We start from the raw sequence: 24,654 nt of genomic DNA on the forward strand, positions 1-24,654 counted from the left end.
AACCATTTAGTGTGTTTGTTTTCTGCACCTGCCAGATGTCTAGCACCCCAGAGGACACCACGAGGGAGGAAGTAGAAGAGCACAAAGCGCCTGTCCTGGAGCAGCTCACATCTGCAGGGCGTGGCCAGTGGCAGGCTCCAGGCAGCATGTGCCTCTTAACATGGCAGGAACTAGAGAAGAGCAACTCTTCCCAGTAGTAATGTATACAGTTATTTGGAGACGCCCTCAACAGGATCACAAAATTAGAGATACACAGTTTCACTCCTCTACTTTAAGCTAGAGAAGACCAGAAAATCATACTGTATTTTAGCTTTATTGGAGACATATTACAGTAGACAAAAACAAGTAGACAAACACATGCTCTATAAAATACACATTCTTATGTGTGAGAAAATATAGATACTAGGAAAGGGTCACACTGAACAACAACTTGGCTTATATGTCTCTTTAAGTACATCTAGTACCAGAAAGGCTCAGACTAACATCCTTTGATAGGAGAAAAAAGAAGGGAGAACGAGGGAAGGTAGAGGATAGAAACAAGTCTCTCTACAGATTACAATGTCATTATGCCAAGATATATTCTAAGAGCATTTCACCGCCTGATGGTAAATTTCTCTTTCAAGACAATCACCATTTGGAAAAGACCATTTCACTCCTTACATCTGAAAACAGGCATCCATCAAGCTATTTCTCGACTGTCATCCCTTGGCGGAGACTAACAGGACTGCTAAGAAACAATCAACACAAAACCTTGAGGGAGTGCATCCAAATCTTACTCTTAAAACATACACACAGAGACACACCTTACTACCCACACCCTTTACTACCCTGTAGAGTTCATGGGCTTTCAGGTGTTGTTAAAAGTAGCTTGTAATACATCTCCTAATTCAGAACTTATTTTTGTCAACAAACTAGGCAGTTGTCAAAAAAATAAAGAAATAAAATTAATGTTAACTGATGTTGGTTTAGACTGTACTAAAACCAAAAAAGTTGTAAGGTAGAAGAAATAGCAGGGAAAAACATCTGTCAAGCTGAACTGGGAAAGAGACCACGTAATAGAGAAATAAAGCATTACTTGCAGGCTGACAAAAAAATCTTAGCTCAACCTTTTAAGATCCAATTGTCTTACAATTACCTCTATAATCTGCATCAAGAAGCAAAATATGAAAGGGAAGACACAGCATAAAATGACAACAAATTTATCTCTGTTGCTCTGTTACCCTTCTGGTATTAAAGACCAAAAAAGGCCATAATACACTTGGGTTAAAAACTAGGTATTAAACTGATCATAACAATTCCAAGTCCACTCCAAATAGGCTCCCACTAATAAAAAGAAACAGGAATAAAAACGGATCAGAGAGTAAAGGGAGAGTTGTAACACGTTAGGCTTTTCGTTTTTTATTATGATAATGTCATTTGTGTTCGTAACTAGTTGTAGATTTCCCCAGAAGGAATAAACCCGGTTTCATATTTTCAGCCATTAACACAGGAAGTCAGGCCTCTTTTGTCAACCGAAGACCAAAATTCTTTAGTTAAAAAAAAAAAAATTTCTGAAGTGCTCTATACTAAATATCAAGGATTTTAAAGGGTGAAGTCTGAAGACTGTTACATTACTTGTGGGAATTTCCAATGATAAAATTGAAAGAGACCTTCAAAGTCATTTTGTCCATATACCCAAAATGCAGAAATTTCTTCAATGCTATTACAGATGGTTACTTAGCTTCTGCAGGTACCTTTCCTATGAGGGGGAGCTCACTAACTTTCAAGGCAGGCTATTCTAATCATCAGACAAATCTAATTGTTAAAGAGTTAGTTTATACTGAGATTATTAGAAAGTGAATACTCTGCTTCCCTCTAACTGCTACCCCACTGATACGAGCTCTATCCTCTGGGGAAAAAAAGAGTGAATCTAACCCTTATTTCATTATGACAACCTTTTAAGCAATTAAAAGACTTGTATCGCATCTCCCATTTCTAGGAAAATGGATAACAGAGTCTAGATTTTTTTGACATCTTAATGTTCCTTTTACATCCTCCTAACAGGCAATGTGAAGACAACATGATCATGTTATCTTACAGAAAAACACACACTGAAAGCATTCTGAGGTGACACTCTAGGGGTACTGCACACTGGGCGAGTTTCTGATATTTCCTCTTCTAGAGAGTAGCTTGCATACTAGGGAAAGCACTTTGGAAGTTGCTGAATGACAGAAAGCCAAGGCTTAGGTGTAGATCTTGTGCTAATATTAGGTCTCGAATTCAAGGAAAATGTAATTTCTTATTCCAGGTAGACTTGGAGAACAGACTAAAAGGGACACAACAAATTAAGAGAATTTATGTATCATTATTGAAATGAAATGGTAACTGGGTGGGAACAGGGGGTATTTCTCTCAGACTTTCAATCTGCCTTGCTTTGCAACATCCCTTGTTAAGCTGGCATTAGACAGACATTACACTGCTAGGGAAAAATAAGCCACTCGCTAATCCTGTTTATATTAGGGGGCTAAATCACTGCTTGGTCAAAAATATACGCAATAACGAAAAGTTTCAGGAATTCCTTTTCCTAAGCTTAGTATTTATTAAACTGATCTTTTTAAGACCAGCGATAGGCTATTTACATCCACACACAGTCCTGGCTAGTTATTTAAGAAAGCTGGAATACCTGGGATGATATCTCAACAATCTGAGTTGACATGATGGAGAACCATGTGACCCTTCAAGAGACCAAGCTCTGACACCATGGGCAGTAGAAGTAGCCCTGCTAAAGCATGGTATCAACTCACTGGTCCGCAGCCTGTTCTCTGCCTTATCACCAGTGACAGCTGACGCTCACTTGCACAATCTCCCAAAGCTGAGCTCTCACTCCACCTCTTTCACTCAAGAAAGTCTATCAGAATTTGAGAGTGAGAATGCTGTAAATACAGGGATAACCCTGAATACCTTAGAAGGTAAGCGAGTCACAAACTTCAGCAATTCACTATCAGCACAAATCAGTGCAGCACACCTCAGGAGATCTGATACACTGGCGTGCTACACCACTAGTATTCCGACCTGCTGTTCCAGACAGCAATGGGTGGCTTTCAATCTTGTCAAGGTTGTTCTTTATTTGTACTGATGCTGTTTAAAAGCAGAACATTTTTTTCTCCTCACAAGTATTTGCTATACCATTATTCCTGCTATAGAGGAAATAAATTTGGCTCAAGTCAGAGCAAGCAGCATCACTCCTGTTCTACTCTAACAAGCATTTCATGGAAGCAGCTTTTTATTGGAATATCATAATCCTCCTGGTTCCTGGAGGGACCACAGATTCAAAGAATGTTACAGCTGGAAAGGGCTTTAGAGCATCTAGTAAAATGCCCTCATTTCATGAGAAAATTGAGGCCTAGAGAAATAAAGGGACTTGCTCTTGATTACACAGCTAGTAACTAACAGAAACAGGAACTGAACCACCAGGTATCTTGACACCAAAGTCCAGTACAAATTAAATTATAACCCAGTAAACAAGGAGAGGGATCACAGGTTGAAGGCACAGAAAAACAGATACTGAAAGTGATATTTAAGAAGAAGTTCAAAGTGTAAATGAACAGGGGATGACAGTTTACAAAGGAAGAAGAAAACGCGTGGTGCTATTTAACAGCTAAAGAAGGGCTGCTGCCTATAGGAGAGAGAAATTTAGGATTGAAAACTAATATGAAATTCAGCTAAACTTTCCAGCAGAAAGCTAAGAAATAATGTGAGTTGACAATCCTTGAAATGTACAAAGACTTAGAAATTTTTATTTAAGTGACTGACATTATGAGTAACTAGTACTTACTAGATTAAGAGGACAGAATCTGATACCACAAAGAACTTTAGTCCATTATACTCCATTAGAGTGTTAAATCCTTTGTTTACATAAAGCTTTTTGCTATTAGAAATTTAAGAAAAAAAATTTTTGCTTAAATCATCACTTGTATAAAACAAAGGGCCACCCCAAAACTTCATAGTATAGGCATCTCTGCACCTCCACCTTCTTTCTACTCCCAAAAGCACTCCTCCCTTCTTAAGTATATCTTCTTAAGATATATTGTGCCTTGGTAAAAGCGATATTAAAAATAACACAGACACATAAAAGAAGCAATCTTTGGTTTTCTTGCCAACCAAGTACTTTCTTGAAAGAAGATTTTCCCCAAACAATTTTTCCTCTATCTATGTGCACGGCTATGCCAGGACTGTGGTCTTTGGAAGGAGCAAGACTTTTCACACTGGTAAGGTAGTTATCAGCTGGCTTTTGTAAACAGATGGTAAATGATTAGATGTATGAACCTTTAAGAATGAAGAAAGTGGTTAATTACACCAAGACTGTGTTGGTGTGTATCCATCACTAGTTACCTTGCCTCTATACATACACTTCTTAACAAATAAGTTTTTAAAACTTTAAACGAAGTCTTTAGATCTCACTAAACCAAGTTATACAAAACCTGTCCATGACTGGAGAAGCTGCTGTCAATAACATAACTGGATATTATATTATATACTTTTGGCGTATCAAAAAATATTTACATTGCAGCCAACACATATGGTCAATGAATACAAAAATTATTTATAAATGCAAATATATTTACAATGAGACTCCTGGGTGGTAGGGACAAAAAAAAAAAAAAAAGGGAATCACAAGAATACAAAACCCCATGACCTGGTACCAGTTAGTCAAGCCTGGGATTCTTGCTGAAGACCTTGAATATCAAAGCCCCAGTCTCAGTTATATGCTTAAAACCACTGAAGAATCCCAGGCACACTTCCCAGAGGGCGCCAGTCATTTTTGTTCCTTGGAAGACAAAGTAGAACAGTGATATTTTCCCGGGATCACTCTGAGGATTGAGACAATCCAGCATGTTAAGCAGCAATGAGACTCTTCTGAAAGGCAATGCACACCTGGGCACATCCCCATGGAACCTTTAGGAAGCACATTTGCCCCATATCTTTCTCTGCCAGTGCCGCACATTTTTGGTTAGATGCACCCATTTCTGTCAGCCATTACCCTTTCTTCGCCAGGTATAAACCCAAACAAGTGCCTGGCCCACCTTGCTGTGATCGGATGTAATTGTAAACAAAGAGTAAAGCAAATGCTGACTTTGGGGTTTCTTCTGAACTCTGAGGTAGTAAATACAAAATTAACTGATTTGAGTCTCTGCCCAGATTTCATCCTGGAGTGAGTTTCATGTACCCTCACTACCATCTTGAATGTTCCGAGTCCTACTAAAATCAAAAGCGTGGTCATGTAACCTGCGGCAGGGCATAGGGGAAGTGGGACAGTCTGTGTCATTCTCTGCCAGGCCCTCATTTCGGAGGAGTTGTGGTGACTCGAGGACTGGCTGCTGGGAAAAGGGAGGATGAGGCAGGCCTAGTTCTTTGTTTATATTCCACAAGGGCCGCTGCAATGTTTCTGAGAAGCAAAGACAAGAATTATCAGTGGTGACTGGAAGTTAAAAATTAATTTTCTAAGATTTAATTTTGTTTTAACCAAATCCTGAAAGAAATATGTGCAGTATTCATGAATAAGGACACTGAGATCAAATGTACACTTGCCATCTTCTTAGCCACAACTAAAAAAAATAAAAATAAAAACTGGAACCATTCTTTTCAAATCCTTCTACTCAATATATTTAATGAATTATTTACTGAGAATATGATATATGTCATATACTTTTACCTATTACCTTAGTGATTCTGCTGCTACAGAAATTTTAAAATAAAACTCCTTTGGCATGTGGAAACAGACTAAAGGAGACTTAATGACAACAAAAAACCCACTGCTGTTGATCTATTCCAAGTCATAGTGACCCTATAGGACAGAGTAGAACCGTCCCATAGGGTTTCCTAAGCTGTAAATCTTTACAGAAGTAGACTGCCACATCTTTCTCCCATGGAGCAGCTGGTGGGTTCAAATCACAAATCCTTCAGTTAGCAGCCAAGTGCTTAACAACTGCGCCAGAACTCACACAAATTAAAAACTGGCATCAGATGACATCAATATTATAATGGAAAGCTGCATCAAAAACTCACTGTTGCCAAATGGATTCCAACTTACAGTGACCCTATAGGACAGAGTAGAACTGCCCCATAGGATTTCCAAGGCTATATAATCTTTATGGAAACAGACTGCCACATCTTTCTCCCGAGGAGCAGCTGGTGGGTTTGAACCACCAACATTTCAGTTAGCAGCCGAGCACTTAACCACTGTGCCACCCGAGCTCCTTAGTTGCAGCATACATAGATAAAAATCATTTAGTGCAGCCATTACATCTTTAAATAATTTTTAAGTATGTTTAAAAGCTGCCCGAAAAACATATAACCACTCACCTCTAACTTCTAGCATGCCAGTAATTCTAACAAAATAACAACCAAAAAACAGTTATTTCAAATCAAATTATCTGTACTTTGGATTCAAAAATATACATTTCTCATTTTCCTTATTTACTGCAGTGGTGAGCTCTCTGTCCCAAAAATCACTGACTGAAAGCCATATTAACTGCATTTTGGAAAAAGAACCAAATACTCTGGTAACAAGCACTCAGAAAAATTAAAAAAAGAGAACAATGTTTCTCAAGCTTTAATGTACATATAAATGCAGGTCTTGTTAACATGTAGACTCTAATTCACTAGATCTGGGGTGGAACCCAAGATAATGTATTTCTAACAAGCTGGTGCTGATAGTCTGTGGACCACACTTGGAGTAGCAAGGAGCTAGAGGACCCTAGGTAAGGAATGGGCAATAGGCCAACGCTTTCATGTACTGAGTCCTCACCTACCGACCAGATTAAAAAGTAAGACATCCCCAAGACTGGAAGAAGATGCACTGTATTTTTCTGGTTCTACTTAAAGCCTTTTATTTGTATAAGTCTCCTAGAATATGGGAAAATGGATTTAGTGTTGGTATATTTCTTTCATAGATACTGAATGTAAAGACAAGAGACTAACTTCAACAGTAGTTTTCTGACCTACAAACCCTTTTTGGGGCCATGGTGGTGCAGTGGTTAAGCATTTGGCTGCTAATCAAAAGGCTGGCAATTCGAATCCACCAGCTGCTCCTGGGAAACCCTACGGGCCAGTTCTACTCTGACCTACAGGGTTGCTATGAGTCGGAACTGACTTGACGGCAATGGGTATACCCTCTTTAACAGTGTTTAGAGTTGGTCTCTTAAACTAAGAACAGAGCACATCTTAAGTCCCATGTTAGATCATTTACCCCTGCCGGAACCATCCCTGGAAGCACCACCCCTGGAAGCACCACTAGATATTTGCCTTCCTCGGTGAACCTGCAGTTCTCATCCCCTACCCTACTCCCAGTGCTCTTCCATTTCAGGCCAACAGGAAGGTGAGAGCTGATGCAAAACCTGGGTAGCCTGGAAGAAATGCTCAGTACTACCCTGCATAGTCTATAAAGAGTTTGTTTCAAGTTATTATCAAATGTTCAATCTGTACAATTAAGTATTTCTTTTCTTGGGACATGGAGGACAGAAGACACTACCACAAAACTGCTTTCCCACTCATGGCCCTGATCATACCTCAGAGGAGAAAGCAACCATCTGCCAAGTGATACTGACATTCAATATTTACCTCACAGAACAGCAAACATTTTTCAATCTTCTCAGTAAAAACCTTCATCAAATTAAGCTTAAATTATATTCTTGACATTACAACTCTCCATTATTTAAATATAGGTGAAAGAAAACTCACTAACATCTATATGAAACACTTTTTAAACCTTTTTCTGTATGGCCTCTGAACTTGCAGTAGTGTGATCTTGTTACCCCAATAATAGCTGTTTTGACCCTGTAAGGGCAGACTTCTTTGCAACTCCATTATCTAAAAATCTCGGGCTCTAGGTTATACCAATTAGCAGCAGCCAGTTAACTTCATTAGATCAACTTGTTTTGCTTCCTGCCAAATGACAGTGCTACCTATATGAGAGAGGGAAAATCAATTTGGTAAAAGTGAAAACAAAACAAAAACCACTGCACCCTTACCACTGCTCAGCTGTGTGGAGAGAAGTTTCTTCTCGTTTATCCTCTCATGGTTGGTGGGAAAGGCAGACAACTCTCTGTTTGCTGATGCTATCAGGCTCTCCAGGGTAGTGGCATCTTGTGGAGGATGTGCCAAATATGTCTCTTTGGGCATCTGGACCATGAGTCTGGACAGTGTCTGATCCAGAACATCCTCCTCAGTGATGTAGGCATACGGACAGTATTCTCGTGTCCTGGAGTAGATGTTGGCATTGTCGTAACAATCTGAGCAGATCACCCGGGTACCAGGGCCACCTAATGACAATATGAGAAAGAACCCCAACATTTTTCAGTTAAGGAATTAGCTTTGCCAATCATCAATTTTCTTCAACAGCTGTCATCATCATCATCATAGCTAGCATTTACTGAGTGCTTACTTTATAAACCAGGCGAAGTTTCAAGGTCTTTCTGTAAATTAACTCATTTAAACCTTATGACATTTCTGTTTTACAAATGGCACTGAGAAGTTAAGTATCTTGCTCAAAGTCGTATTTCCAGAGTGAGGAGCTAAAATTTGAACCCAGACACTCTGGCTCCAAAGCCCAGGTTCTTATATACTGCATTAAACTACCTCTGTCGTGCCTGCATAGGGTCATGCTCAAATCAAGGGAACCAGGATAAGGCTGGCATTGTGGTCAGGCCACATTTTTGGCTTGTGCAAACTAAAGAAGAGAACAAGGAGTTATGACAACTTCACTTCACAAAAGCCCATGTAACTTTCATGGGTCAAGAGATGAGGCAACACCAATTGCTAAAAGTGCTGCTAGAGATAAAGTCTCTGACAGCCAAGAGTCTTGCCTGACAAATGTGCATCTGACAGAAGTAAAGGTATAATAATGAGTTCCCTGGACTGGTATGTGCGCTGAACACGGTAGAGACATGTAATTATTCTTTTAAAAGTTAGAAATAACCTTTCCATGAAAAGCCAACATAAAATTCAATTTATCACCCCCAGACACCCTTTTAGCTCAGTAATGAAGCCAGTCCCGAGGTTCACCCTTCAGCCAAAGATCAGACAGCCCCATTAAACAAAACGAGACTAATGGGGCACAAGAGCCCAGCGACAAGGACTAGAAGGCAAGAGGGGACAGGAAAGCTGGTAATAGGGAACCCAAGGTCGAGAAGGGAGAGTGGTGACATGTCATGGGGTTGTTAACCAATGTCATAAAACAATATGTGTACTGTTTAATGAGAAACTATTTATTCTATAAACGTTCATCTAAAGTACAATAAAAAAATTTAAAAATAATTAATTCAATTTATCAGTTAGAGAAGCTCTGTTGACACCCAACCTATAAATCTCTGAAAAAATGGTATAAACCTTTCATATGTGTGGTACTTCCATATGATTTGCTGAGAGAATCCATAAAAATCTTCAGTAAAGTACTTTATGAAGAATTGTTTACTTATTTTAAAAATGATGAAACTAAAGCTCGGACCTTAAGTAGCTTGGTTCATGGTCACAGAGCTGAAAAGAGGAAGAACTAGGACTTAAATCCAATTCTCCTATCTCTGACTTCACCTCTCTGTGTTTTGTCATTCACTGTGGGAGTGATAGTGTGGGAAAGGTAGAGGGGGGAAGACAGGTGAGTGCGGAGAAGTCAGCACCATTTACCTAGGAAATATCTTACATGATGTTCCTGATGTTCTTCAGTATATGCTGAGAACCATCACTGCCCTTCAAACTTTAGTGAGTATCTGTCAGCAGGAGAAACAAACTTCCCTTGAGTATGGTCTGAAGGATGCTTATGCCTCAAAAGGAGAGACTCTTGGAAAAAGTTTCTACTGCATCCGTTTCCTATAATAATACCATGGTTTGGGAGCCTCTGCCTTGTAGTCCAATCCCTTGTTTAAGGACAATTTGTTTCTCCTTTGTGTCAGATGATTTTCTATTCAAGACTTTGGTTAATTTTCATTCACTGCATGGAGTCAAATGCTTTCACTGAGTTATCTTACTTTAAAATATTACTTCAGGTTAATGGGGAAAACTATACACTAAAAAATGAGTTCAACAGGATAGACTGAAATTATAACCATATACAACAAAGAGTTGTTACCATCAGCTCCTTTGTGCATATATCCATTGGCAGGCGGCATAAGTTGCTGATGACTGCCTGCCTCAGAGTTGCTGTAGCCTTCCTGTGGCTCAGACAGTGTTCCTTGGGAAGACAAGTAGCTGGGAATGTCTGCAGGCAGATTAAGCTCCTCTGTAAAAGAGACATCTGTAACTCTCAAATAGTTAGATAAGACTACTTCACAAGAATGTTCCATTTTGATAATACTGGCCAGAAAAATGGTTATCTACTTAGGACCTTAAAAGCTCTTAGTACTTTCCTAAAACTATTTCTCACTAGAATTCTCCTTGATGTTTCATTTTTTAAAGCATTACCAAAAGAAATAAAGCCTAAAAGCTGAAATCTTACCCATAGCTACATTTCCATAATCTACCTGGCTGGACCTCTTCTCCCAGGAGTGCAGAGTGGGACGTATAAAAGACTGATCTCAGTCATGACAGCCCCACTCTTTCCTGCAGGGAAACTACAGTGGAACTGCACCTTAGGCATTAAAGAAAGAAGGTGTACCTGTGATGTGTTTATAAGAGCAAAGTTTTCTGGAAGGGTTTACAAATTCTTAAAATTGTTCATCAGAGAGGTTCTATCAAGCAATTCAGACATTTTAAAAGAAAAAAACTCTTCTACACATATCAGGTAAAATACCAAAGCTCTTTAGTTTTTTATATTTTACAATAAATTCTATATTGCATTACTGATTAAAGGACAAGACATAGTGTCATCTGGGGACCACTCACCTGTGTTTGTGATACTATAGTCTTCATTTTTCCTTCTCATGTGGTAAATAACAATGACCCAGATCAAAGAGGTGCCCACAACACAGCAAACCACAACAATGATGACAATGCCAACTGTGGTCCAGCCATCATCTTCATGCCCAATGCTACTCTGGGAAGAGTCACAATTGGGGGAAGTAATGACATTTAGGTAAATGTGACCACGTTCCGTCCCAAGGGTGTTAGACATAATGCAGGTGTATTTCCCAGCATCTTCTAGCCCAGCATCTACAATAATGAGAAGCTGGTTGGCTGCAGCAAAGAAGTGCCGTTCTGTCACCAGCAGTGGTCCATCATCTTTGGTCCAATTGAGGCGAGGAGCAGGACTCCCTCCAGCTATGCACTGTAACACCGCAGTTTCACCTCGGGTTACTGTCTTGTCCTCCAAGGGTCTAATAAATGAGGGTGTCTCTAACAGGAAGATGTTTAAAAAACCGAGTTAGGCAATTTTATTCCCCAAATCCCGGTGAATTAAGCTAACAAGGGTGCCCGTGCTGAAAAGAGCACTTTCACATACTCAAGGGGGGATTAGAAATTAATGTTTAAAAAAAAAAAAACCTCAAAAATCCTAAATCTTATCTCAATAATTCTACCTTGGGAAAGCTATCCTAAACAAAGAATCCAAAGATTTATACACAAAGATGTTTATTATAAAATTATCTTTATAATAAAAAGTTTTTATTACAATTAACTTTATAATAAAAAACTTTATAAGAAATAAATGAAAAAATCTAGAAATAGGAAAATGATTAATAACAGTACAGCCACATGATGTTTTATGAAGACCTTTCTATGACAGAGTAACCCTTGTGATATTATATTAAGTGGAAAAAAATAGGTATACATAATCCACATAAAAATGAATTTAAAAAAAGGCTAGAGTAAATATGCCAAAATCTTTTAACAGTGTTTGAATGACTTTCCCTCCTTTTTCTAGTTTTCTGTATATCTTAAATTTTTAAAACAATAAACAACTTATTTTTCTGATTATAAAAGTAAAACAAACAAACAAAACCCTATTATCTAGGGACACAGAGAACTGGAACGTAAAGTTTGCCTTGGATTTGAGTTTCATGAAGAAAATCCCATAAGAAAAAACAGGTTAGTCAGGGGACATTTTTAGAGAAAAGATACTTTATAAGAGCACAGGATTAAGGAGAGCACACTGGAAGGCAAACAGGAAATCTAACCAGGAAAACAGATCATTATTTTTAATTAAGTTAAAAAAAAAAGTACAGAAGGGGAGCCATTATATTGTCTCGGGCTCTCTGTGACACAGTATCAAAAGGCTGGAATACTTCTAAGAAAAAGAGTAGAACTCTCAGTGCAAACTCACTGAATATAGACAAAACATGTATCTAAAGTAGAAACCTTAGAGAGGGAGATGTAAGAAGATAAACTGATAAGGGGATTTTCAATTCATATGACAAACACCCCTAATTCTGCCCTCAGCATTTTCCCACTAACATCCTTGGCTGAAAAATGTGACAAAGATAAAAGAATCACAATCTCTTGACCTCTCTGTCTGAATAAAATTTTGAAATCTCAAACTTAGACTTTTCTTGCCCATTAAAATGAAGAGTAGATTCCAAACAAAAAGGTTCCTAAAAAACCAAGGACCCATGGAGTAGTAAACTTACCTAACACTGTTAGGGAGGCATTTGCTGAGAGGCCTCCTGCGATATTCTGTGCCATGCAGCTATAGATTCCCATGTCTTCTATTTTCACGTTCGCAATGAAGAAGACATCATCCTCGGGCATGACATGCATACGTCTTTCTCGAGCTGCAGGAAAGTCAGTACCACCATCTTTCTGCCAAGAAATCTGAGGTGCAGGGTGTCCTTCTGCGGCACATTCTAACCTGGCCATGGCACCAGTGCGAATGGTTAAATCCATTGGAGTTTTCAGAAAAGATGGCATCTCTGTGACAAAAAAGATCACCGAGAGAAAGAGTGCGTGTGCACGTGTATACACATATATACATACACATACACACACAGGAGAATCTGGTAGGCAAAATACCAACTGTTCTAATGCTCTATTTCCTTCAGAAGACATGCTGTCTGAATTGATAGTGAATACAGCTTTAAAGGTCATCTTTTCTTCTCAAGAACCTCAGAGTTTTTAGAGCATACTGATGACACAGCATCTTCTAGGATGCATGACACACCTACCTGATCTCCCTGATGGGAACAGGGAAAGCAGAAGGCCACAAACCTTTCCGAACTCCACATTTTAGAACCTGATATTTACTATGACTCTCTTACTTATAAGGCTACATGGTGCTCTCCAAGCTAACATCTATAAAACTGCCAACGCAACCACGATTTAAAAAAAAAAAAAATTATACCTTCAAAAATCTCATAAAGCAACACACAACAAGTACATCTTTTGGTTGCACAAAACCTTCCTTAGAGGGTAAAAAAAATTCCGCAGTTATTCAATCTAGTAGGCAATAGATAAATTAAGCTTTAGAGAAGTTATCTGCAGCCAGTGAAGAAGAGCATTAATTTAAAAAAATGATTCTGCATGACCACATTTAGACAATGATCATGATCACTGGACCCAGAATTGTCCTGAATACTCCCAGTTATTCAAAGGCCCTGTGAAGATGGCCATGAATAAATTTCAGAGTTTTCAGATCAGAATTAAGGCTCTGGAGAAAAAATGGAGAATTTCAAGAGAATTTTTTCAGAAGTATAAACAGCAATAAAAGTAGTCCATCTCCTAGGGTCACAGAATTCACTTTTACCTCTCAACGAAAGACCAGTTGGGGCAATTAAGTGGGCAGACTGGCTACTGCAAAGAACCCACCTACTCTATACACTATCACAACCCTAAAAAAAAAACAGTAAGGCCCCCTCTCCACAAGTGTAAGGTGCAGCCTAAATTTCTTGATCATGTGATTCAAAAATTGAACATGAAAAAAAGTCCTTCTAAACGCTATGCAAATATCAGAAAGCATAATTCCTTACCATTCACGGTCAGTTTGGCTTTCTGAGAATAATTGGAACCGAAATGATTAGTAACAATACACTGATATTTTCCTTCATCTGTGAAATTCACATTGAAAAGATGTAAGACACTAGTATACTCTAGAGCTTCTCCAGCTTGCTGCTGATAACGAACAAAATTCTCTATATCTGCATCATACAAGATTTCACTGTCTTTGCGCCACACAGTAGACATGGGTGAATCACTGCTGCTCACTGCCGTGCATATCACAGTCACGTTCATGCCTCTCAAAGCAATCGTGGTTTCAGGATGTGTCCTGATCTGTGGCTTCAGAAAATCATCTAAGGAAACAAAATGCAGCAATGGCCAAGTCATTTATTTACTTTTGCTTCTAAAGATTCAGTTTTAAAACAATGATGTAAAACTGTGTAGTCTGTTTACAAAAGCAGCATATTAAGGTTCAAAGAGACTACAGAGCTAGAGTGCAATTCCCTTGTTTAAAGATGAGGAAAATGAGGCCCAGATGGGTCAAATGACTTGTGTGAAGACATATAAGTCAGTGGCAGGGCCTGGACAAGAGCCCGGGTTCCTGACTTCAGAGCCCAGCACTCTTTCCACTATCCTTTACTATTACTTGTGTGCTTAGAGTGTACTTCTTAGGCATTACCAGTTACTGCGAAAAAAGGGAAATCCTATATTAGAATTTTGAGACAAGTTCTAATCCCATTACCCCTGCATATACGTATATGTGTGATACACAGATAAACATGTATATAATAATCATTATCCTTTCTGTGCCAATACAGAAAACGGGGATTATAACTTATAATATAGGGAATATTAATAAAACAAGTGATTTGAAAGTACTTTGTATGTGCACAGCTTTCATCTAAAACAGTGAAAAATTCCAAACATGTCAAATGTTCAACCGATGATTGTCTTAGGACTCGCTAATAAACTATAGATTCACAAATAATGATAAGTATGTTACTGAACTAATTCAAGAAACAGGTATTTGAATTCCACCCAATATCTTCACTGGATAACATTTCACTGTGCCATAAAAGTGAAACTGGAAAAGTGGGGGGAGGGGAGTATATAGTATGTTTACATTTAAAACTATGCCAAGTCAGAAAGGAACTCATGGCAATGTAAGCAGTACTTATTCTTTATTAGATCATTGTGTTCTTCTTTAAAATTTATAAAAACAACATAACAACAAGTATTTTGTGGGCCTGAATTTTCAAGTGTTCTACACATCTTTAAGTAGATCTAGCAACAGACAGGTACTCAAATGACCAGAGTGACTAGTGATATGCAACACAGATACGCTGAGTTACAAGTTCTACTATGTAACACTACGAATCAGATATTCTACTTTAAAGGAAATTTAAGTGTAAAGGAAAATTTTCCAAGTTGACAAAGAACAATACAGATGTATACTTGAAGTTGTAAGTAAGCACCTGCCTGTGACTCTCCCTCCTCCCACCAAAAAAAAAACTCCTGCCACTTTAATTTTAAGAAACTACATTAAAAACATAAAACACACAAAATCAATCCATTTATACATTGCTAACACAACAGAAACTGGTGTTATCTTTTTGGAAAATACCTGGTAGCACTTTTTAAGATTAATTAAAAATGTTCATATTTAAAAAAAAAAAATCCATGCTTTTTGATTCAGAAATCTTACTACTGGATATTTATTCTAAGGCTCACAATCCCCCTAAAAGGAAAAGGCCTACATTCATAAAGATGTTACTACACTGCCATTAAAAATGACAGTTAAAGAATGCACACAGGAAAAAAAAATGATATGTTAAGTCAAACAGCAGAATATAAAATTACATTATTACAACTATATAAAAATGCTAATGCATTGAAACACAGGCTGGAGAAGATGACAGACAAATGGACATAGATATGCTAGTGGGAAAGTATTCTGGTTTTTGTTTTTTTTTTTAAATTCTGCTGTTAAAATAGTTAAGTGTGTAATATATAAAATTTTAAAACAAAAATACAAACCACAGACAAAATCCTTCAGATCCACATTCAGGATGCTTTTCCCTGCTAGCCACTCAGGGTGTGCACAGCTCACATTCACAGAATGCTGAAAGTTACTATCAACCAACCATTGAAGTAACCACTTCAAATGGCAGTCACAGAGCAAACTGCTTGTGTTCAGAATCCTGCAGAAACAAGGAGGAAAAGAAGCGTCCCTTGTTTTACTCTTCATTCTAAGTTTCTTCAGCATTAAAAGCTTACCTATGCATTTTTCTTGCCAAAAATGTTTAACCTGAATCTGATGATGAAAAAGGAATTCATATGGTTAGTTTCAATTCTTCAAATATGTCAATGTCATGAAGAACACTAAAAACGAGGGGGCAAGGGCAGGACCCCTGTTTCCGATTAAAGGAGCCTATAAGAGTCATTACAACCAAATGCAGTGTGTGACCCCTTGACTGGATCCTAGACTGAAGGTAAAAATAGTTACAAAGGACATTTGTTGACATAGGAAGAATTTGAATATGGACTGTATATTAGATAGTAATATTTAACCAATGTTAGTATCCTTGGGTGTGATAATAGTATTGTGGCTATGTAGGAAAATGTCCTCATTCTTGGTAAATACATGCTGAGATATTTAGGAACAAAGTGTCATGATGTCTGCAACTCACTTTTAAATGGTTCAGCAAAAAAATAGTATGTATATACATACTTGTTTATGTAGAAAGAAAAAGGGAGTGAAGGATGGAGGGATGAATGGAGGGAGGAACAAAGGTAACAAATTTCATAAAACGTTAATAACTGGTGAATCTAGGTAGAGAGTACACCTAATCCTCACTTATCGCCTATCTTGTTATCCAACATTTCGCACTTATGACATTAGTGAAAAATCTACTATCAACTATTTTGCACATTAACGAGGTGGTGGGCACGGTGGCAACTGCTGCAGTTTCCCCTCCCTCAAAGAAGGTCTCCGGGCACCCTCCTGGAAACCGGGCAGCACTGCCTGCACCCTCAGTTCCCTCCTGCTGGCAGGGGTGCCATGTCCAGCTGCCACACAGGGCTAGCCTCCTCCGTGGCCACAGCCTCCGGGAACACGCACAGGCAGCACCAAGCCAGCAGGCGCCTGTTCTGGATTCCCAGCTCCTATGCAGCCAGAGGCCATGCAGCTCAAAATTGCTGTGGGGTGGGAAGGGAAGAAAGAGGCATTGGAGAGGGTGTTTGGAAGAAATGTGTGTGAGTTTAAGGGTATCCTAAAATGAGCTGAACTGAGCCTGAAGCCTCCACCTCCATGGGGATGGTGTGAGGCCAGGCTCCCAGTGCCTTCACAGGAAGTCCCAACTCTCAGTGACTTGTCAGGCCTGGAGGGCAGAGCAGGCTTCAGGATCGTGAACACAGCGATTACAGGGGTGGGAGTGGAGCCCTGGAGGTGGTTTCACAAGGGAAGCTCTGACCCAGCACAGGAGGAAGGTGAAGTAGTTAAGCTGTGAGCCCTCTAGTCACACAGCCCAGCTTTATCCAGCTTTGTCTCCTCCAAGCCTCCTTTCTCCACAGAGGAATAATCCATAACTGAACTGAACTTGTCACAGTGATGAGCACATCAGTAAATCCTAGCTGTTATTACTTCTATGATCATAATTTCCGAATTAAAAAAAAACAAGACAAATGGATGGTCTGAAAACAGAAAAGAAAATCCTCTATTTTTGTATAATGACGATTTTCGCATAACGACCTGGTCTTTGGAAACTAACCATTTTGATAAGTGACGAGTGGGTGTAGATGGATGTTAATTGTACCTTCCTTTCAATTTTTCCGGTTTAAGATTTTCCCCAGAAAAGTCTAGGGTAAAACTTACCGTATGTATATATTAAAACGTGGCTGTGATATCTTTGTTGTGGAGAAGAACCAAATATTTTCAAATTATTTCATCAAGACTGAAAATACTTCAGCCCTATGGCAACATGTACTGCAACTTAAATTAACAACCACTGAAAAAGTACTGTGGTCTATAAAGGCATATGAAACACATCTGAAAAATTGGTATTGTCTCTTAATGATCCATTAACTGTCCCATCCACTTGGAAGCAGGGAAAGCAAATGACTTTGAGACCATTATGACTTGCACTGTATGTATCATCAAAAGCCTCATCAAGCTTTAAAGCTTGGTATAAAGTATCTAAGATCTGACTTCAAAAAAGTCTTAAACAGTCTTAAAGGTTCCTCAAAAGCCATATTTTGTCAAGAGTAATTTTAATTAAACAACCCAAAAGTTACCCTTTGCGTTCAAGAATTCTTATGCTATTTTCATTCATTCATACAGAAATATTTGAGACCTTACTTTATGCCAGGCACTGTTCTAGGCTGTGAGGATACAACCCTCACAGAGCTTACACATTCAGAGCCAAGCAATAAACAAATAAATACAAAATATGTCAGAAAGTGGCAAATGCTATGAAGAAAAATAAATGCTAGCAAAGACAGAGAGAGAGAGCAGCTGGTGGTCAGGGAAGTTCTCTTTGAAGAGATGAGAGTTGGGCAGAGACCCAAAGAAATGAGAGAGAAAATCATGCGAAGGGGCTTGAGTAAGAATGCCCAGGAGGGGAAACTGCATCATAAAGGCCTTGAGGCAGACGAGCTTAGTGTGCTGGACGAAAAGCAAGGAGGCCAGTGAGGCTAGAGTACAGCGAGTGGGGGATAAGTGACAGGAACAAGGTCAGGGAGCTGGGCAGGAAGGATCAGGCCATGTAGGCACCTTATAAACTAAGGAAAAAAATTTAGTTTCTTTTTTCCTAAGCTTAATGGAGGCCAATGGAAGGTTAAGAACAGAGGAATGACATGGTCTGATTTACGCTTTCTTAGGTATAAGCTACTTAACGGAAGGGTCCTGGTTCATATCCTAACTCCACTACTTACCTTAGGCAAGATACTGTATGTCTCCAAAATCTCAGTTTCCATTTCTGGAAAATGGAATTGAGAATGCCTACCTCAGAAAAAAAAAAGTTTAAATAAAGCATTTAGCACAGTGCCTGGCCGTAGACAACACTTAATTCATGTTAGCTCCCTCCACTTTGCATTTCTTTGCATCTTTCCATCCTTCACACGCTAACCAACTCTACCCACAAGTGTCTAATGGAATACACTGCATTCTTTCAACCAGTGTATGTATATATATATATATATATATATATATACACCAAAATATTAATAGTGGTTGTCTCTGAAAAACGGGGATTTGAGGTCTCCCCCCACCCTGACCTAGTTTATTTTCTAATATTTCTACCATGACTGTATAGTTTGCAATATATAATATTTTAAAAATTATATGCAACTCTCCTACCAACCCCCCCACCAATATTTATGCAAAGCACTGTGAGAGATACCAAGAAGTATAAAGAGAGAGTTTAATAAATGTTAGCTGAAGTACTATAAATATAACTTATATTTAAAATATAATCAAAAGCAACTAAAACTTTTCAGTTAAAAAAACTGCGTTAGAATGCCTGTATTAGGAGTTTGTTCAAATCAACTCCCAAGTTACTAAATGACTCTGAAAAATGAAACGACATTATTTACTTTCACCTACTTCCTAAATTGTATTTTAAAACTTGGTTCTTATAACAAGAGTTAAAACACATTCTTGCTGGCCCTTAGATTATCACTAGCCAAAAAAGGTAATACTGATTTCCAGTTAAGTTGTGACCCTACAAGTTAGAACTAAGCCCAGAAGTAACTCAAAACATTACAACAGACCAAAAGAAGGCCACTTTAAAAATCTGGCAGAAAATAATTAAGCATGATTGTCATTTTTATTTTTGTTACTAATGCTAGTTATTCAACTTTTACTATGTGCCAGGCTCTGTGCTGATCATTTTCTCAAAACCTTCCAAGGTTTTCCTAATGCATTTAGAGAGGAAAAAAAAATCCCAACTCCTCATGGCCTACTAGGCCCTACATGATCTGGCTCCTGCTTACCTCTCTGGCCTCTCCTACCACTCCTCCCCTTGCTCACATGTTCCAGCCACACCTGTGTCTTTCCTGTTCCTCAAGCACAACAAGCAAGCTCCTACCTCGGGCCTTTTCACTTGCTCTTCCCTCTGCTGGAATGCCCTTCGCCCATATTCACATGGTTTGCTCCATTTCATTAAGTCCTGGCTTAAATGCTTTATTTTCAGGAGAGCCTCCCCTGACTACCTTAACTAAAATAGCAGCCCCTGTCACTCTCCATAGGAAGCCCTGGTGATGCAGCGGTTAAAGCGTTCGACTGCGAACCAAAAGGTCAGCCATTTGAAATCATCAGCAGCTCGGTGGGAGAAAGATGTGGCAGTCTGCCTCTGTAAAGACTTACAGCCTTGGAAACCTTGTGGGGTCGCTACGTGTCAGAATCAACTCGACAGCAGTGGATTTGGTTTGGGAGTTTTTTTGGTCACTCTCCATACATTTGACCTAGCTTCATGTTTCTTCAGAGCACTTACTGTCTGATGGGATATTACACATCTCCTAATTTATTTATCTTCCTGACTAGAATTTGTTAGAGTATGCTAGGGGAACAGAGACTTTGTCTTATTCACTGTTGTATGTTGTGTTTTCAGCATCTACAACAGTACCCTACATTATACATGAGTCAAGAAATATTTGTTGAATAATTTCATTTTATCCTCACATCACCCTAAGGTAGGTGCTAAGGTATTAACTTCATTTTGAGAAGGGGAACTAAACTAAACAATTTGTCCAATGTCCCAGTTTTAAGGAATGGAGCAAGGATTTGAATCCAGGCAGTCTGAACTCACACTTTTCCAGTGCCTCTCAAACTATCTGTGATAAAGGACCAGTTTTTAAAATTTCCAATCTGTTGCAGACCAATACAACTATTTAACAGTTTTTGAGCATTTTGGTAGTCTGAACAAGAGACTAGAGACATCATCTCAAATCGTTATACTGGAAATACCTGATCATCTCAGAAACTCATGAATAAAATCACATAGTATCTTAATTGTAACCCACTAGGAGTGAGCTTTTGGAAACACATGATTCTGATAGTCCAAAAAGAAACAAGGAGAAAAAGTAAACGAACAATAGGATGTGGGACAAAAAATTAGATTTGGCCTTTTGTATCTGTTTTCAGAAACAGCCTGAGCCATTAAGATGCTCCTTGTCCTTCTAAAGTAGCCAGGCAAGTAGGGGCTACACAGGCCCCATACCTGGCGAACTAACTTCAGGAAGAGAGGGGGCACGATGCAGTCAGTTACACATATTCACTGACTGGATCAATCATAACTTTGCCATAAGTACTAGTCACGCATATTCATTGAGTTCCCAATGACTAGGGACTCTGGACCTTGCAGCTCTCTTTTTGGGGCTTCTGGGATTGGTGAGGACATCCATGCACTGGACAGAGTGGCACATCCCTGGGGACAATAGAGGTCCCCTGCCAGGAAATCTCCTAGACCTTGCCTGATCCGTCTCTTCGGTTGTATCCTTTCTGGTTATAATAAATGGGTAACTTTAATTATAGGTCATAAACCCACTGTCAAGTCAATTTTGACTCACAGCAACCCTACAGGACAGAGCAGAACTGCCCCATAAGGTTTCCAAGGCTGTAAACCTTTACAGTAGCAGACTGCCATATCTTTCTCCTGTGGAGCAACTAGTTCGTTCAAACCACTAACCTTTTAGTTAGCAGCCAAGTGCTTAACCACTATGCCACCAGGCCTCCTTAGTATAGATCACAGTCTCCGTGAATTCTGTGAGCTGTTACAGAGAATTAAACCCACAGGGGCAATGAACCAGCAGGGTCTGGCAACACAGAGTTGATTTGTGTAGACTCGGGTCTGGGTGGCTGGGTGATAGAAAAAGGCTGCACAGGCAGTGGATGAAGGAGGATACAGTCCTTCTAGCTTGTGACCTAGTCCCAGGGAACTAGAAGATCAGAGACAGCGGGAGGAACTGCCGCAAAAGTGGCTGGTGACAAGGTATGGAGATGTGGGAAGGTTAAGGCCTGGATCCATTTCCAGATGGGAACGCAATTCATGCTGACCCTTGCCACATGGTTAGTGATAAAGGTGGGGTTTGCCCACCTTGACCCTTTTATAGTGAAGTTGATAGCAACATCCTTGCATAGGGTGTACATAATGCACAAGAATGCTGCCAAGGCCTCCTAACCACAAGCATCAGCAGCACAGGCAAACAGAAGGTCCTAGTGCCACACACTCTGGGATTTTTTAATGTTGGGTCATTTTCACACTTCATCCAGCCACTAAAATAACTGAGTATTAATGCTCTCTTTTTTCCTTGCCTGAATTGTGTACTTTTGAAAACATCTGGGTCATGCTCATTACATTTTAAGCATAACAAGCACAGATAATGATCTAATTGGTGACAAAAAAGACTTAAGTTACTTACAGTTCTTTTAAGTGAGTCTGAGAAAAAGCATTTTCTTGAATAGACATTATAGCATTGTTGTTTAAATCTCTGAAATGAAGAGAAATGAAACATTGCCAGTTACCACGTCTACAATTAAGTTATATAAACATTTTAAGTGGTCGCAAAAACCTCTGCTTATAGCAAAGATTATTTATATAGTGAGCAAAATGTATGCAAAATACTTACAGATGTTCAAGGGATCCAAGACCAGTGAATGCTTTCTTTGTAATTGACTTAATTTGGTTTCCTTGTAAGATTCTGAAATACAAACAAACCTTTCTAATAAAGTTCTCCAGTAAACGAAATTAAATTCATTAAACATTTACCTATAGAAGGTGAAAATAAACAACATACATTTTTAAGAAAGTTACGAACCTTTATTATTAACCAACATAAAACACAATATGAAGGCGTCTATTAAATGTTGGGGCTCAATGAGGTACCTCTGAACGACCATCCTGGCCATTAATAAATGGGTAGTTTTCATATGCCAAAGTGAATTATATTCCCAGTTTCTCCGTTCTTAGCAAAAGATCATCAGGCCAGAGAAATTCAGACAAGTGTGAACCCCTGGAGAAATTCTTCTTACAGGAGAGGATCTAAAATCTTACTTGAAAGAATCCTCTCCTGCTAGACAAATTACCCATAAACCTCACATAATTACACAGATTACCAGTTCAACTCTGGCTTCACAGTGCTTTTCTTTTACTTGAGTAGATGTTCTAGTTCCTTAAGTAACTTCTACGTGCCCACAGGAATGCTCCTTCAACCAAAAGGCAGCCCCCTCCCCCCAAAAAAAACACCAACGTGATAAACAACAAAGGTTCCTCCTTTAAGTGAGTGGGTCAGAAAGCTCAGACCTTCTGGCCATATCGAACAGACATAATCCAATCATATTTACAATTGATCTAAAAAATACACCTTTACAGACACGCATATATATTATAAATACATACAATTTAGTGAGACCTGTGAGTCCAGCAAAGGCTTCACTAGCATCTTCTATGGCCCATGAAATTTCATTGTTTCTTAAGTCTCTGTAAACATGTCAGGGAAAGAAAAGATCACATGAGCCAACATAGCCATCACACCATCCATCAGGCAGTATCCCAGCATGGCTATGTCAAGGTGCACATGCTCATTTTGATCTGCGTTTTAACAGTTATGTTATTCATAACCTATCTATTTATGATGAAGACTCAATTCTGATTTTTAAGGAATATTTGTGAACACCTGAAAGAGAAACACATAAGAACTGATTCTCATAAGCTAAGAGATTCCAGAATTAAGCTGGCCTTGATAAATAAATTAAGCAACCTGGTAAGAGTATTAACCTTCCTAGCAAACAGCCCCTAATTGTGTTAGCATATTTAAAGATTACAGACAGGGTCCTACATTAGGCAAGAGCATTTCAAGATACAGGGGATATGGCTTACAAATCTGATTTCAGACTAATGGGATTTCGGGGTGACCCAAGCCTTCCCCTGGGCTCTTAAACTTCAAAGGGCTCACAGGGTAATATCAATACAGAGCTTCACAGCTCCAGAGCAATTAAACATGCCCCCTGGGAAGCAAGAATGATATACCCATGTGTTAGAGTGATTACTATGTTTTCTATAAAAGTATGGAGCTTTTAAAATCTACTGTTCCATTCCCAGAGAAAATGCAGTTGCACCACACCACGTGCTGATGGAAGAAATGCCAGCTAAAAATATCTAATCACTTTTGTTTCCTTAAGCCTTCTCATAATAAAATAAAGCACAAAGCTCTTTGCTTTATAAGATATATGTAAATTCGTGTAATTAGCAGTAAGGAGACAGGAGAGCATTCTTCTTAGCTATCTTTAATTGAAGTGAAAAGCTAAGAAAGCTCATTTTATTTTTCTAAGGGATAAACAATGAAACAACCAATGGCTCAACTCTTCAGGACTTACACCCCTCCACTACAACACAACATAAATAGAATTCACTCCCCAAACTGAGTAAGAGGTATATCTACTCTGCCAAGAGCACTGGCCTAAAGCCATAATTTCTAAGATATGCTCCTAATTCTGCCTTAACCATCTCTGTGACATTAGACAATTGTTTACTTCTAAAATTACTTCACTAAACTTTAATACTAAAAAGTAACCATCAGTGGTATACTGAAAGCCTGGCTAAGTTTATTACTACCTAATGTCCCCCAGTTGCTTGCCCCTGAACTGCCAAAAGGTCCTGAGTTTGTAGTGATCTAGTTTCACCTCCGATAATGTAGAAAAATCATTTTTAATTTTTTGAGGCCAAATCTAAAGAAAGACGACCTAGTTAAGTTGTTAAAAAAAAAAAAAAAAGTAAACACATACTTATACATGTATAGACACCTTCATGAAATTATCACACT

General features: G+C 38.8%; 1 protein-coding gene across 2 annotated transcripts in view; it reads right to left on the minus strand.

The window, feature by feature from the left end:
• Positions 1 to 4,629: 4,629 nt before the first annotated feature.
• The window catches only part of LRIG2 (leucine rich repeats and immunoglobulin like domains 2), a 53,908-nt gene continuing 33,883 nt past the window's right edge, over positions 4,630 to 24,654 (minus strand). For both annotated transcript variants that reach the window (XM_004380392.2, XM_023734916.1), the window contains 10 exons: positions 23,232 to 23,312; positions 22,462 to 22,533; positions 22,255 to 22,323; positions 15,874 to 16,037; positions 13,869 to 14,189; positions 12,534 to 12,815; positions 10,855 to 11,304; positions 10,103 to 10,252; positions 8,010 to 8,300; positions 4,630 to 5,425 (listed from right to left, as the gene is read on the minus strand). In XM_004380392.2, the coding sequence (XP_004380449.1) occupies positions 5,199 to 5,425; positions 8,010 to 8,300; positions 10,103 to 10,252; positions 10,855 to 11,304; positions 12,534 to 12,815; positions 13,869 to 14,189; positions 15,874 to 16,037; positions 22,255 to 22,323; positions 22,462 to 22,533; positions 23,232 to 23,312 (2,107 nt within the window). In that variant the 3' untranslated portion in view covers positions 4,630 to 5,198. The remainder of the gene's footprint in view (positions 5,426 to 8,009; positions 8,301 to 10,102; positions 10,253 to 10,854; positions 11,305 to 12,533; positions 12,816 to 13,868; positions 14,190 to 15,873; positions 16,038 to 22,254; positions 22,324 to 22,461; positions 22,534 to 23,231; positions 23,313 to 24,654) is intronic.

This window comes from Trichechus manatus, unplaced genomic scaffold (assembly GCF_000243295.1).
Source record: "Trichechus manatus latirostris isolate Lorelei unplaced genomic scaffold, TriManLat1.0 scaffold00073, whole genome shotgun sequence".
Taxonomy (NCBI): Eukaryota; Metazoa; Chordata; class Mammalia; order Sirenia; family Trichechidae; genus Trichechus; species Trichechus manatus.